General features: G+C 44.3%; 1 protein-coding gene across 3 annotated transcripts in view; it reads right to left on the bottom strand.

Annotated features, from left to right (window-relative positions):
• Positions 1-15,790, bottom strand: part of LOC140729368 (uncharacterized) — a 74,288-nt gene extending 58,498 nt beyond the window's left edge. For all 3 annotated transcript variants that reach the window (XM_073049029.1, XM_073049031.1, XM_073049032.1), the window contains exons 1-2: positions 15,729-15,790; positions 2,301-3,685 (exon numbers count right to left, since the gene is read on the bottom strand). In XM_073049029.1, the coding sequence (XP_072905130.1) occupies positions 2,301-3,564 (1,264 nt within the window). In that variant the 5' untranslated portion in view covers positions 3,565-3,685; positions 15,729-15,790. The remainder of the gene's footprint in view (positions 1-2,300; positions 3,686-15,728) is intronic.
• Positions 15,791-16,689: the final 899 nt, after the last annotated feature.

Genomic DNA, 16,689 nt, shown 5'->3' with positions numbered 1-16,689 from the left:
GATAGGATATAAATATCATAGAAATACCCTGTGTATAAATGTCTTTGACAAATGGTTAACTTTATGGTACTTATACCTGTGTATGGCTGTCTATAATAAACTGTTAGTTTCTATGGTGTTTATATCCTGTGTATGGATACTTAAGACAGTTTTTTTTAATGGTATTTATATCCTGTGTATGGATGTCTATGAAAAATTGTTAATTTCTATGGTATTTTTAACCTGCATAAGTATGTCTATAACAAACGGGTAATTTATATTGTATTTATACCCTGTTTATGAATATCTATGCAAATGGTTCATTTCTAGTGTATTCGCCCCCTGTGTGAATGTCTACCACAAATGGTTAATTTCTATGGTATTTATACTCTGGGTATGAATGTCTGTGACAAATTGTGGTTATTATTATGGTGGTTAAACCCTGTTTATAAATGTCTATGATAAACAGTTAATTTCAACGGTATTTTTACACTGTGTATGGATGTCTATGACAGTTAATTCCTATGTATTTATACCATGTGCATGGATGTGTTTAACGGTTAAATTCTGTGGTATTTATACCTGTGTATGAATGTCTATGAGAAATGGTTAATTTCTATGGTATCTATACTTTGTATATGAATGTGTATGACAAATGGTTAACTTCTATGGTATTATTCCCTCTGTATGGTTGTCTCTAACTAATGGTTAATTTCTGTGGTATTCATACCCTGTGTCTGGTCGGCTGCAACAAATGGTTAATTTCTGTGGTACTTATACCGTCTGTATGAATGTCTATGACAAATGGTTAATTTCTATGGTATTTATACCCTGTGAATGGATGTCTATGAGAAGAATAAACTGATACCACTTTGAATTATAACTGGAGATGCTCATCAAATTGGCTCCAACATGACATGTTAAATCAGATTCTCCCTCCACAGAAGCTGCCTAACCTGCTGAAAATTAGCAGTGTTTTCAGTTTTCATTTCTGATTTCTAGCATTTGCCATTTTTTGCCTTTTAAATTAGACCAGTCTGAGTTGGAGTTAAACTGCTGTAAATGCCTACACCATTCTTCCATACCTCTGAGCAATAGGGAATGCAGAAACGTCTGGGATCCTCTGTCCCAATGAGGAACACTGAAACATCTGGGAGCCTCTGACCAATGAGGAACACTGAAACATCTGGGAGCCTCTGACCAATGAGGAACACTGAAACATCTGGGAGCGTCTGACCAATGAGGAACACTGAAACATCTGGGAGCCTCTGACCAATGAGGAACACTGACACACCTGGGAGCCTCTGACCAATGAGGAACACTGAAACATCTGGGAGCCTCTGACCTATTTGGAACCAGAACATCTGGGAAACTGACCCAAAAGGGAACACAGAAACAGCTGGAAGCCACTAACCAATAGGGAATACTAGAACATTGGTGATCCTCTGAACATGGGGAACACGGAAACATTTGGGAGCCCCTGACCAAAAGTTAACACAGAAACATCTGGTTTCCTCCAAACATTCAAGAACCTTTGACCAATAGGGAACACAGACACATCTGTGATCCTCTAACCAGTAGTATTAATAGTAATAATAACCTAGAGTATTGTGTTCAGTTTTGGTCTCCAAATCTGAAGAAGGGCATTCTTGCTATTGAGGGAGTGCAGCGTAGGTTCACGAGGTTGATTCCCAGGATGGCGGAACTGTCGTATGTTGAAAGATTGGAGCGACTGGGCTTGTATAGAAGGATGAAAGGGGATCTAATTGAAACATATAAGATTTTTAAGGGATTGGACATGCTAGAGGCAGGAAACATATTCCCGATGTTGGGGCAGTCCAGAACTAGAGGCCACAGTTTCAGAATAAGGGGTAGGCCATTTAGAACGGAGTTCAGGAAAAACTCTTTCACTCAGGGAGTTGTGGATCTATGGAATGCTCTGCCTCAGAAGGCAGTGGAGGCCAATTCTCTGGATGCTTTCAAGAAAGAGTTAGATAGAGCTCTTAAAGATAGCGGAGTCAAGGGATATGGGGAGAAAGCAGGAACGGGGTACTGACTGTGGATGATCAGCCATGATCACATTGAATGGCAGTGTTGGCTCGAAGAGCCGAATGGCCTACTCCTGCACCTATTGTCTATTGTCTATAATAGGGCACACCAAAATATAGTTGTCCTCTGACCAATAGGGAACACAAACATCTGGAAGTCTCTGACAACAGGAACACAGAAACATCTGGGATCCTCTGACCAACAGGGAACACCAAAACACTGTGCACTCAGCCAACTGAATGCTTCCGTAAACCTCCTCCTGTGACAGCTACCTGCAATGCCAGAGACCGCTGGCCGGCTGGAACTCCCCACTTCAGCTGCCTTTGTGTGGTTGAGCGTGATCCCACTCTCCTGCTCCTGAACGCCCACGCTAATGGAGTTGAGGGTTGAAGTGTCACCACTGCCTTCCGCCTGGCAGAGCTGGGGAATGCCCTTCTGCCGAGCCATGAGGCGGGAATACAGGGGGCGATCCCCATCCACACTTGGGTTGCTCAGTAGCCTTGCGCTCTCCCCGTGGTCCACGCCTCCGAGTGCCCGGCCAGCTCCTGAGAGTCCACGGTGACCCAACTGGGGAAAGGTGCTCGGCCCTTCCTTTGGCACCTCTGGGAAGCCAGCTGCAACACTCCCCCGGAGCAGGGCGGAGGGACTACTGCCCTTCTCAAAAGGCCCTGCTGGAGTCAGGAGCTTGTAGTCCACGGGCAAAACTTGGCAATTGGCCATGGGTGGGCCTTGCAGACCCCTGCCCACCAATTTCGGCCAAAACTCATTGCTTCCCTCCAGTGAGTCCCTGTGGCCTTCTGCAAATGAGCTGCAAGCCCCGGGGTCCAGGCCAGGGACGTCAGTCGAGGGCAGCTCACTGGCTTCGGGGAAATTTGGATGGCATTCCTGTGGCAGGTCAATCGTTCCGCCTTCCAACGCCTCGCCTACTGGCCCCTGTTGACGGGGCAGGCCTCGCCTGCCACCTCGAGGCCGGGTTATTTGCCTCCTGCTGGAGAACATGCCCCATATTCTCCAATGGAAAGTCAGAGGGGATATGCGGTGATTTAACAGCAAGTGCAGGGCCCGCATCAGTCTGCGCCTCTTCCGGAACTTTCTGCGTTCCTGCCTTCTGCGAGGGTTGATGCCGGGCTCACTCCCCCCTCTGTGCTGGGCCTCACCCTGATCAGCAGCCCAGGCCGGAATGTAGTGGCTGCAGCTGGCTGGGCGTGTGGCAAAGCTGTTGCCGTCCAGCTGCCTGGAAGTGGCCCAGCTGCCAGTGACACCATCATGTGGAATGCTGCATCCTGGCACCTCCCAGCCAGGCACCATCCCCCAGTCACTGGCAGAGCTCTCAGCCACCCCTTCAAAGGCTGTTTTTCTCTTCCTAGACAGGTTGTTCCAGGTGCTGTGGTTGGCCGAGGAGTAGCTTCCAGCCTTCAGCAGCTTGCCCCTGGTCAGGTCTGAACCACCAGTAACGGTTAGTGAGCCACACCCCTTTGGTTGGTGGAACCAAGCCTCAGCCAACAACGGCTTCACTCTCCTCCCTCTGAAGTCCATCTTCTGTCTGAATTGTAGCTGCTCTTGTTTGAGGAGTGAGGGAACAATTCTTCACATCCGAGATGAGCCTTTCCCACAGCACTTCCTTACTTGGGTGTTATCTTGCATAGTTTCTAGATACCTGCAGGGTTAGAAAAGAGAGGTTTTTAACACATCTGTTCTCACACTTCTCTCCCCTCATGCCACACACACATACAGACACACACACATGGGGAGCTGTCATTTCTGTGTCAGAATGAGAATCACTCACTGAACAGAGGGTGATCAGGGACTCAAACTTCCCATCAATGTCCCTTCAAATAATTTAGAGTAAAAAGCAATGGAACTTTTAAGAACTCCAAACTAACTGAACCAAATGACAAACCAGGGTTGTTGGTGATCATTGGTGCTGTAAATCGTTGTGCTATCCGCTACACTACCATGCCTCCTTAAGATCTTAAGACTTATTAGATTACTTGTACATTGAAATATCAAGACACTCGGTGAAACACTTCCTTAGGCTCAAATTGAAATCAGTGAGAATTGTGATGGGGGAAGCAAGCCCACGTGTCTTGGTTAGACCATACTTGCAAGTATCATGTTGAGTTCCAGTCGCCTCACTATAGGAAGGATGCGAAAGCTTTAGACCATAAGACCATAGGAACAGAATCAGCCCATTGAGTCTGCTCCGCCATTCCCAAGTTCTACTCAGCCCCATACACCTGCCTTCTGGCCATTTCCTCTGATGCCCTGACCAATCAGGAAACAATCAACTTCTGCCTTAAACGTCCCACACACTTGGCCTCCACCACAGACTGTTGCAGAGCATTCCACAGATTCACTGCCCTCTGGCTAAAAAAAATTCCTCCTTATCTCTGTTCTAAAGGGTTGCCCCTCAATTTTGAGGCTGTGCTCTCTAGATCTGGATACCTCCACCATCAGAAACACTCTCTCCATATCCACCCTATCAAGTCCTTTCAACATTTGGCAGGTTTCAATGAGATCCCTCCGTATTCTTCTAAATTCCAATGAGTAGAGTCCCAAAGCTGCCAAATGCTTCTATGTTAATCCCTTCATTCCTAAAATCATCCTCATGAACCTCCTCTGGACTCTCTCCAATGACAAAACATCCTTTCTGAGATATGGGGCACAAATTGTTGACAATACTCCAAGTGTGGCCTGACTAGTGTCTTATAAAGGCTCAGCATTATTCCTTTGCTTTTATATTCTATTCCCCTTGAAATAAATGCCAACAGTGTAGTTGCCTTCTGTACCACAGACACAACCTGGAAATTAACCTTCTGGGAGTCTTGCACAAGTGCTCCTAAATCCCTCTGCACCTCTGATGCTTGAACCTTCTCCCCATTCAGTTAATAGTCCGCACTATTGTTCCTTTCACCAAAATGCACTATCATACATTTACAACACTGTATTCCATCTGCCACGTTTTTGCCCATTCTTCCAATTTGTTTAAGTCCTGCTTTAATCGCATTGCTTCCTCAGCACTACCTACCCCTCCACCTATCTTCATATCATCTGCAGACTTTGCCACAAAGCCATCACCCTAATTCCAGTATCTAAATCACTGACAATGTGAAAAATAGTGATCCCAATACTGACCCCTGATTAACACCACTAGCCACTGGCAGCCAACCAAAGAAGGCTCCCTTTAATTCCGGTTCATTGCCTCCTGCCTACCGGTCATTCTTAACTATATAACATATGGTTAACAATTACAGCACGGAAACAGGCCATCTCAGCCCTTCTAGTCCATGCCAAATGCTTACCCTCACCTAATCCCACCAACCTGCACTCAGCCCATAACCCTCCATTCCTTTCCTGTCCATATAACTATCCAATTTTTTTTTAAATGACAATATCGAACCTGCCTCTACCACTTCTACTGGAAGCTCATTCCACACAGCTACCACTCTCTGAGTAAAGAAATTCCCCCTCGTGTTACCCTTAAACTTTTGCCCCTTAACTCTCAACTCATGTACTCTTGTTTGAATCTCCCCTACTCTCAACGGAAAAAGCCTATCCACGTCAACTCTATCTATCCCCTCCATAATTTTAAATACCTCTATCAAGTCCCCCCTTAACCTTCTACGCTCCAAAGAATAAAAACCTAACTTGTTCAACTCTTCTCTGTAACTTAGGTGCTGAAACCCAGGTAACATTCTAGTATATCTCCTCTGTACTCTCTCTATTTTGTTGACATCTTTCCTGTAATTCAGTGACCAGAACTGTACACAATACTCCAAATTTGGCCTCACCAATGCCTTGTACAATTTTAACATTACATCCCAACCCCTAATCTCAATGCTCTGATTTATAAAGGCCAGCATACCAAAAGCTTTCTTCACCATCCTATCCACATGAGATTCCACCTTCAGGGAACTATGCACCATTATTCCTAGATCACTCTGTTCTACTGCATTCTTCAATGCCCTACTATTTACCATGTATGTCCTATTTTGATTATTCCTACCAAAATGTAGCACATCACACTTATCAGCATTAAACTCCATCTGCCATTGTTCAGCCCACTCTTCTAACTGGCCTAGATCGCTCTGCAAGCTTTGAAAACCTACTTCATTATTCACAATGCCACCTACCTTAGTATCATCTACATACTTACTAATCCAATTTACCACCCCATCATCCAGTTCATTAATGTATATGACAAACAACATTGGACCCAGTACAGATCCCTGAGGCACACTACTAGTCACCGGCCTCCAACCTGACAAACAGTTATCCACCACTACTCTCTGGCATCTCCCATCCAGCCACTGTTGAATCCATTTTACTACTTCAATATTAATACCTAATGATTGAACCTTCCCTAACTAACCTTCCGTGTGGAACCTTGTCAAAGGCCTTCAATCCATGCCAGTATCTTTCCAGTAACACCATAGGATCTTATCTTGTTAAGCACCCTCGTGTGTGGCACCCTATCGAATGCCTTCTGAAAATCCAAGTAAATGACATCCACTGTTTCTACTTTGTCCATCCTGCTTGATACTCCCTCAAAGAACAGATTTGCCAGACAAGATTTCCCTGTACAGAAACCATGCTGACTTTGACTTATTTCATCATTAGTCTCCAAATACCTTGAAACTTCATCCTTAACTCCAACACTTCCCCAACCACTGAGATTAGGCTAACTGGCCTATAATTTCCTTTCTTTTGCCTTCCTCTCTTCCTAAAGAGTGGAGTGACATTTGCAATCTTCCATCCACCAGGACCATGCCAGAATCAAGTGATTCTTGAAAGATCACGACCAATGCATCGGTTATCTCTTCAGCAACCTCTCTCAGGACTCTGGGATGTAGTCCATCTGCTCCTGGTGATTTATCCACCTTAAGACCTTTGAGTTTGCCTAGCACATTATCCTTTGTAATAGCAATGGCACTCACTCCTGCTCCCTGACACTCACGGACCTCTGGAACACTGCTAGTGTCTTCCACATTGAAGAGAGATGCAAAGTACTCATTAAGTTTGTCTGCCATATCTTTTTCTCCAATTACTAGCTCACCAGCATCATTTTCCAGTGGTCAAAATCAACTCTCACCTCCCTTTTACTCTTTATATAACTGAAAAAAACTTTTTGTATCTTGCTATATATTATTGGCTAGTTTGCCCTCATATTTCATCTTTTCCCTTTCTATAGCTTTTTAGTTGCTATAGTTTGAGGAAGTATCAAGCAGGATGGACAAAGTAGAAACAGTGGATGTCATTTACTTGGATTTTCAGAAGGCATTCGATAGGGTGCCACACACGAGGGTGCTTAACAAGATAAGATCCTATGGTGTTATTGGAAAGATACTGGTATGGATTGAAGGCCTTTGACAAGGTTCCACACAGAAGGTTAGTTAGGGAAGGTTCAATCATTTTAATATGATTTTTAAAACTTCCCAATCATCCAACATTCCACTCACTTTTGCTACCCTTTCCTTGGCTTTTATGCAGTCCTTAACTTCCCTTGTCTGCCTTGGTTGCCTACCCCTGGCATTTGAGAACTTCTTCTGTGGGACATATCTATTCTGCACCATGTGAACTATTCCCAGACATTTCAGCCACCTCTGCTTTGCCATTATCCCTACCAGTATCCACCTGGGCAAACTCCTCTTGCATGTCTCTGTACTTCCCTTTATTCCATTGCGATACTGATGCATGTGACTTCTGCTTCTCCCTCCCAAACTGCAGTATGAATTCAATCAATTTATGCACACTGCCTCCTAAGGGTTCCTTTACATTAAATTCACTACTAAGATCTGAGTTATTACACAACACCCAATCTAAGATACCCTTTCCCCGACTAGGCTCAAGCACAAGCTGCTCTAGAAAGTCATCTCATAGACATTCGACAAATTCCCTCTCTTGCCATCCGACACCAACCTGACTTTTCCAATCCCCTTGCATATTGAAGTCCCCATTACAATTGTGTCATTACCCTTATTACATGCCTTTTCCAAAACCCTTTGCAATCTCAAGGGTGCAGAGGAGATTTAACTTCAAGTTCAAGTTAAATTGTCATTCAAACACACACATGAATACAGCTAAATGAAACAGCACTCTTCTGGGGCCAAGGTGCAAAACACAGAAGCAACAGTCGACACAGCACACATAGCACATATTAACAGAAAAACATAGTCACAGAAAATATTTAAAAAGTAATATAAAGGCCAAGTTCCTAAGTGCCCTGAAGCTACATTTCTGCCCACGGTTCCTCATCTCTCACAGTGCAGCCGCAGATGAAGGCAATCCTACTTGTCTCCCATTGAGGCAACACTGGAATGCAGCACTGATGGTCTGGGCCAGCCTCAAATCCAATGGCCCCTAACTGGTGACCCCAAGGGCATGAACAAGGGCCTGGTCAATGCCAAAGCCGAGGCCATGCAGTTCCCCGCTGTTATTCTCACCAATGAACCGGTATTCCACATTACCAATATCCAACAGATTTTGCGATCTCAACAAAAACATATGCACTGCCCATTCGATCACACATCACCACTGACACCTACTTCCCTAGGTGACTGCAACACAGTGCACAGCAAGTCCAGCTTCAACACTATCGAGCACCTTCCTATTGGGGTAGACCTGCAGCACTGGTGGTCTCAATATCCAGTGGTATCTTGCCATTATTAAACAGACAAAGGATGAACAACCACGCCATTGGTTGGCCCAAGAGAGGCTGATGCATTGAGTGCGCTATCACCTTACCGGAAGTATGTTTGGTTTAGGGAGCATATCTTATGAGGAAAGGTTGAACAAGCTGGAGTTTTTCTTTCTGGAGCAAAGGAAGATGAGAGGTGACTTGATAGAGATGTACAAGATGATAAGAGGCACAACAGCCAGAGATTCTTTTTCCCCAGCATGGAAATGGGTAATACAAGAGGGCATAATTTTAAGGTGACTGGAGGAAAATATACAGTGGGGGGAATCAGAGATTATTGGATGCTTGGAACATGCTACCAGGGGTGGTGATAGAGGCTGATAAATTAGAGAGGATAAACTTTATTTGTCCCATGTACATTGAAACATACAATGAAATGTGTTGTTTGTGTCAATGTCCCACCACAGTCTGAGGTTGTGGGGGCTGACCACAAATGTCACCATGCTTCCAGTGCCAAGATATCATGCCCACAACTTACTAAACCTAACTTGTAAGTCTTTAGAATGTGGGAAGAAACTCATATGGTCACTGGGAGATTTAAGAGATTCTTAGAAAGACATATCTCTCTACTGTCCGTAATGCCGCTGGCACTTAGGGCAGTAATGAAGATCCTGCATTTCTGGGGGTATTTAAAGCTTCCTTCATCATGCCAGTAGCTCAGTTTTCACTACTGCCAGTCATGCAAGTCCCGGGTGGAGACTAAGAAATACTGTCACACTCAAATGAAGAAGGAATCATTTCCATAACAATTTTGTTTGACCAGACAGGTCAGACAATTTTGTTAGACCAGACAATTTTGTTAGCCCTGAGCTGAACCCCTGAATCTGGGGGACCAGTGGACCACTCTTTGTCTGGCTTCTACCTTTGACCTCTTTGGCAAAAAGCCCTGACTCCAGTCAACGTAGCTCTCCGGAAGATAGCCATGTGGACAAAAGATAAATGGAGGGCTCTGAGGAAGAGAAGTTAGATTGACCTGGGAGTAGGTTAAAGCGCCTGCATAACGTCATAGGTCACCTTTTAACCGAACTCAAGATCAATCTGCCATGCTATTCTATGTTCATGGATGCTTCAGCTGAGGTTGGCTGCAGTGATGCCTGGCATCAGGAACTTTAGTTCCCAATGCTGTTTATTGTTTGCACAATTTGTTTTATTTCCCTCTCTCCACACTGGGTGCTTGGATGGTCTGCTTTTGTCTTTAATGTTTTCTATTAGGGTTCTTTGTTTCATGTAAGGAAACGAATCTTAAGGTTGTATAAAGTATAAAGACTGTGATAATAAAATGTATTTTGAATTTTGAAATAAGCATTGAACTTGAAGAATAGTGCAAAAGCATATTTTATCTCCATTCAGAATTTCACTCAACCTCCAAATTGGACACTGAAGCACTGAAAAAACAGCAGATATTTTTCGCTTGCTCATTACTGAACCACTCCCATAACCTATGGATTCACTTTCAAGAATTTTTCATCTCATATTCTCAATATTTATTGTTTATTTTATTTAGTAATATTACTTCTTTTTTTTCTTTTGTATTTGCACTGATTGTCCATCCTACTGCTGCGGTCTTTCATTGATTCCTTTATAGTTATTGGATTTATTATGAATGTATATGCTGACATATATAGACTTTGATAATCAATTTACTTTGAACTTTTAAGCTTTGAAGTCAGGATGCTTTGTGCCCTGGAGAGAACCATACAAGTTGGTGTCTTTGTGTCCCTGTTGCCCTTCTCCTTATTGATGAATGTCTGGGAGTTGCTGCTAGGCCAACCGTGACAAGAGACAGTGGTGCATTCTGCAACACATACAAAATGCTGGTGGAACACAGCAGGCCAGGCAGCATCTATAAGGAGAAGCACTGTCGACGTATCGGGCCGAGACCTGTATAAAACACAGCCACAGAGTGAAGGTGATTGAGAGAGGGCTTGTAGAATTGGTGGAGAATGTGGCATCAACCAGGCTGAATTGTCGCAAAGCAGGGGCTCCCAACCCTTTTAATGCCATGGACTCCTAATATTAACTGAGGGGTCTGTGGACCCCAGGTGGGGAACCCCTACCCTGGGGGTTGTCAAACACTGAGTGTTACAGCTGCACTCATCCAGGCCAGTGGAGTGTATTCTCAGCTCATGACTTTTAGATCTACAAGTAGCAGGCATCCTGAGCTCATTGTTCTTTAAACTGGACTGAAAGTATCTGTAGAGACTGTTAAATGTAAGAAAAATCTTAGAACATTTATCATGGGGGCCTGAAGGCTACTACCGATGATAACCCACATCACCAAGAGCATCTTCAAAAGGCAATGCCTCAGGAAAGTCACATCCATCACTAAGGACCGTCACGACCTTTCTCATTACTACCGTTAAGGAGGAGGTAGAGGAGCTGCTTCAGGAATAGCTTTTTCCTCTCCGCCATCAGAATTATGAAGACTCCAAGAACCCACAAACACTACCTCACTATTTTGCTCTCTTTTTGAACTATTCATTTTTATATATTCTTATTGTAATTCACTGCTGCCACAAAACAACAAATTTTATGACATATGTTGACGATGACTCTGAGGAAAGGTTTAGGTTACTGGGAGTTTAGGACTCTGAGGGCTGCTCAGTCACAAAGAAGAATTGGAATTCAGAAATTACCCTCTTGTCATTGTTGATCTCCCACAGAATCTAGTTTAGAGTGTTTGGGTTCAGTGGGGGGAAGAGATGGGGAGGGAATCAGCTGAGAATTGGAACAGACACAAAGCATATTTGAAACTGAGAGTGTAACCTCGGCAAAGGCTTCTGGTTAAGATGATGCAATGTCTGGTGCAGTAATGGCTCACACTTTACTGTCTGTAGGGATAGCCTTTTCTGTCCTTAGAGCCAGCTTTGGGGACAACATGGGAAGTTTAGGGAGGAGTTGATGTCAGGCTGGAATGCTCTACGGTCGAAAGCCAGAAATTCTTGTGGACGGATGTTGAATCGGGAGGCGCTGAGGACAAAGACCAACAATGTCAATGTCAAAGGTCAGCGAGCCCCAGGGATGAGGGCTGGTGTCTCCCTCCCCACCCACGTTGATGAGTCCAGAGTTAGAAATCTACAGTTTGAGATTCTGTCATTGGTGAGCCCTAAGGTGAATACTGAAGATCAAAGCCCAAACATTAAAGACCAAAGTCGGCAAATCCAAACATCAAGGCCCAATGGGTGCACCTGGACATTGGAGCCCCAATATCTGAGAGTCCGATACAAGGAATAGAGGTTGGAGGCCTGGAAGCAGCCTGTCATGGAGTTGGAGACCTGTATAAACAGTGCCTATAAAAAGTATTTAATCCCACCTTGGAAGTTTTCGTGTTGTATTGTCTTACAACATTGAATCACAGTGGATTTAATTTGGCTTTTTTGATACTAATCAATGGAAAAAGACTCATTCATGTTAAAGTGAAATCACATCTCTACTAAGTGATTTAAATTAATTACAAATAAAAAATACAAAATAATTGATTGCATAAGTATTCACCCCCCCCCCCTTTAATATGACACACCAAAGCATCACTGGTGCAGCCAATTGGTTTTAGAGGTCACATAATTAGTTACATGGAGATCACCTGTGTGCAGTCAAGGTGTTTCAATTGATTGTAGTAAAATTACACCTGTATCAGGAAGGTCCAACTGTTCCTGAGTCAGCAGCCTGGCAAACACTACACCATGAAGGCAAAAGAACACTCCAAGCAACTCAGTGAAAAAGTTATTGAAAAGCATAAGTCAAGATACATACAAGAAAATTTCTAAGTCACTGATTACCCCTTGGACTACAGTTAAGTCAAAGTTAATGTCCTGGAATGGCCCAGTCAGAGTTCAGACTTCAATCCAATTGAGATTTATGGCTGGACTTGAAAAGGGCTGTTCACTCACGATCCCCATGCAATCTGACAGAGCTTGAGCAGTTTTGCAAAGAATGGGGAAAATTGCAGTGTCCAGGTGTGCAAAGCTTCAAGTCTATAATTGCTGCCAAAGGTGCATCTACTAAATACTAACCTGAAGGGGGTGAATAATTATGCAATCGTTTTTTGTGTTTAATAATAGTAATAAATTTAAACAATTTGTAGAAATTTGTTTTAACTTTGACAAAAAAACTTTCTATTGATCAGTGTCAAAAAAAACAAATTAAATCCACTGTGATTCAATGTTGTACAAAAATAAAACAGTAAAACTTCTGGGGAGGGGTGACTACTTTTTACAGGCACTGTATGTGTGAGTGGGTGGGAGTGAGGAAAGAGGTTTGTTTTACTGTTGTTGTTTTGTTTTCTTGCTCTGAATCTAAACTATTTCATGAACTTTCAGCTCTAGCTTCCAGGCCAGAATCAAATGTTCTTGGGAGCTTCAGCTTTTCTTTATTGGGGGAGGGACTCCCTAAGATACAAGGGCAGAATTAAGCAATTCAGCCCATTAAGTGTGTTCCGACATTCTATCATGGCTGATTTATTATCATTCTCCTGCCTTCTCCCAGTAACCTTTGACGACCTTACTAATCAAGAACCCATCAACCTCTGCCTTAGATCCACCTAATGACAGCCTCCACAGCCATCTGTGGCATTGAATTCCATAGATTCATCACCCGCTGGTGAAAGAAATTCCCCCTCCTCTCTGTTCTGGTCAGTCCAATAGACTCTATCATCCAGCCCACGATACCCACATTGTCCAGTTACAGCACAGGACTGATGTGTTACAGGGCAACAAGTCTAGAATGCGTAGCAACACTTGCAGACTGCCTCAGAACCCCTGAGCTTGTGTTGGTTGATACAAACAGCCCATTTCACAGTAGTTTCAATGTAAATATGGTAAATAAGTGAATCTGAAGAAATTTAAATTTGCAGCTTCAAGCGTATTTAATAACCCTATTGTTATAGTCACTGTAGATTTAAATAAGCAGTGTCCAATTGAACTCTGCCTTTATTTTAAAAAGTAACCTGGCTTGATTCTTCGTGATATACACAAATGATCAATCTTCCATCATTGCCTTTGTGCTCAGATATCCACGTGGAGACATAGAAATTCAGTTCTCCCCAGTGCAAACTGCAGAGCTTGACCCATGTGATAAATTAAAAATCGAACAGTTTAAAACAGGGCAAGGATGAGTCAGGTAGTAAACACCCTCACTGGTAGAGTGCCAGGGAGGGGCTGCACTGGGCTTAGAGTACAGAGGCGAACAAGCAAGATCGGAGAGAAGGGATTCAGGTGTCCTCCCAGACAAGAGGGTGGGGGGAGACTGTAATGGGGTGGGATGAGAACATGTCAGAAGATTTAGTGCACCTCCTCAGAGAAAACTTTGCATCCTACCATTTATCTCAGAGTTTAAATGTGAGGTGTTGCACCTTGGTAGGGCAAATGTAAGGCGACAGTACACTGTTAAGGGCAAGATCCTTAACAGTGCTGGTGAGCAGAGAGATCTTGGGATCCAAGTTGGTTGCCACTTCAGTGAGCTATCAACTTGATAAAGTGGTTAGGAAGGCTTATGGAATGCTTGTTTTTATTTGTTTAGGCAAAGTCAGGAAGTTATGTTGTAACTTTATAAAACTCTGGTTAGGCCACATCTAGAATATTGTCTGCAGTCTGCTTGCTCCACTATAGGAAGGATGTCGTTTGGCGAGGATGCAGAAGAGGTTTACCAGGATGCTGCCTGGTTTAGAGGGCAGGTGCGGCCATGAGAATCTGGATAAACGAGCTGTTTCTCCGGAGTGCCGGAGGCTAAGGGGAGATCTGATAGAGGTTTACAGGATTGAAAGCCATAGATTGAGTGGACAGGCAGTATTTTTCCCAGGGTTGAAATGTCTAATACCAGAGGGCATGCATTGAAGGTTGAGAGGGGGTAGGTTCAAGGGGGATATGAGGAGCAAGTGCCCTGTTCCTGTGCTGTACTGTCTTTTACCAACATTGGCACTCTGGTGATGGAAAAAAAACACACCAACCAATAACTGCAAACTCATCAATAAGACACTAAACCTCTACAGGTGGGCTAAAGATCTTCTGTGAAGAGCAAGGGTCATCATTATGCCCCGATTCCCCATTCCCTGAAGCACTGCAGTTGCAGCATCACTTTTCCCTGCCGATGATCACTGACCAAGGCTCAATTGCCACTGTTGTCTGTATGTTTGTGCATTCTTCTCCTGACTGTTTGGGTTTTCTCTCACATCCCACAGACCTACAGATTAGGGTTAGTGAGTTGTAGCCGTGTCATACTGCTGATGGAATGTGGGACTATTCTTATCAATGCAAATGGCACAACTCACTATACTTTGATGTTCAATATATATGGCGCAAATAATCTTTCCTCTTTAACCCCTCCCCAAGTCTCTGACACAACTTCACGAAGTTCAGCCTTGGGTCATTATCTTGGGGGTGGGGGGGGGGTCGGGGAGAACCAGAATCAAGAATCATTTTCACATCACTCTATGATGCAGCCCTGACCACACCTCTCACTGCATATAAAACATATGAACCTAATCAGAACCACCGAAAAACATTTTAAATTAATAGTATACATTCCAGTCAATGAAAATACATGCGTGAATAATTTTAACCAATTAAATCAAAATTCCTCCTGGATCTGGTGTCTCAGCCGACAAATCCCAACACAAACTAGAAAATACAGCCCACTTACTGAAAATCAACTTTCCCACAAAAAGGAACATACGTAAAATTTCTAAAATATATCCAAGATAGGTGAGGGAAGTGCTAAGGTGGGAAGGAGGGAGGGAGGGGCTGGTGGAAGGGAAAGAAGCGGAGTGGGTGAGGTGAAGTATGGGTGTGAAGAGAAGGGCGTACGGGAGAAGGAGGGGGGAAAGATGAAAGGGAGGAGGAGGGTGAGGGGTCGCTCTGTCCCTCTCCCCATATGTGTGACCTCCCCTCATCCCTACCCTCCTGAAGCAGCTGAGCCCACCCACCGCCACCTCCTTCCCTTCCCCTCACCACATCATCCCACCAGGCCGCTCGCATGGCGGCCCCCAGCCGTTATTTAACCCCCTCACCATCATGGCTCCGCTCTCCCTCTGCAGCTCCCCTCGCCCCGTCGCGCTCTTCGACGCGTCAGTAGCGCAGCTGGACGCCGTCTCAATGACGTCAGGACGCTGCTCACACCGAGAGCGAGCGCGGCTCCGCACGCATCGGCCCAGAGCTGGAGCGCGTGACCGTCCACAGGGGTTGGGCACGTTACGAGCGGTCTGCCCGGTGTGCGCGCCCCACCTGCTCTCGTCATGCCGGGCGTGCACGGCCCAAGAAAGCTCACACTCACCACGTACAGCTCACGGTAACTGTACACTCTCCATTATTCACACTCTGTACACACACCGTTACTCACACTCTCTACACACACCCTTACTTAAATTCACTACACATACTCTATTACTCATACTCACTGTACACAGTTACTCACACGCACTGTACACACACCATTACTCACACTCACTGTACACAGTTACTCACATGCACTGTACACACACAGTTGTTCACACTGTACATACACCGTTACTCATACTCACTGTACACACTATTACTCATACTCATTGTACACACACAGTAACTCACACTCACTGTACACACTATTACTCATACTCATTGTACACACACAGTTACTCACACACACTGTACACACTATTACTCATACTCATTGTACACACACAGAACTCACACTCACTGTACACACACAGTCACTCACACTACGCACAATTACACACACTCACTGTACAAACACTGTTACTCACACTCTGTACAAACACTGTTACTCACGCTCTGTACACAGACAGTTACTCACACTCACTGCACACACAGTTACACTCACTCATTGTACACACACTTACACTCACTGTGCACACACAGTTTCATAGTTACTGTACTCACACAGTTACTCACACTCACTGTACACATACAGTTGCTCACACTCACTGTACACCCTCCAGTACTCACACTCACTGTACACTCTCCATTACTCAC

Source organism: Hemitrygon akajei, chromosome 6, assembly GCF_048418815.1.
Source record: "Hemitrygon akajei chromosome 6, sHemAka1.3, whole genome shotgun sequence".
Lineage (NCBI taxonomy): Eukaryota > Metazoa > Chordata > Chondrichthyes > Myliobatiformes > Dasyatidae > Hemitrygon > Hemitrygon akajei.
Note: the sequence above shows the minus strand (reverse complement) of the source record. Positions and strands in the feature narration are given on the sequence as shown.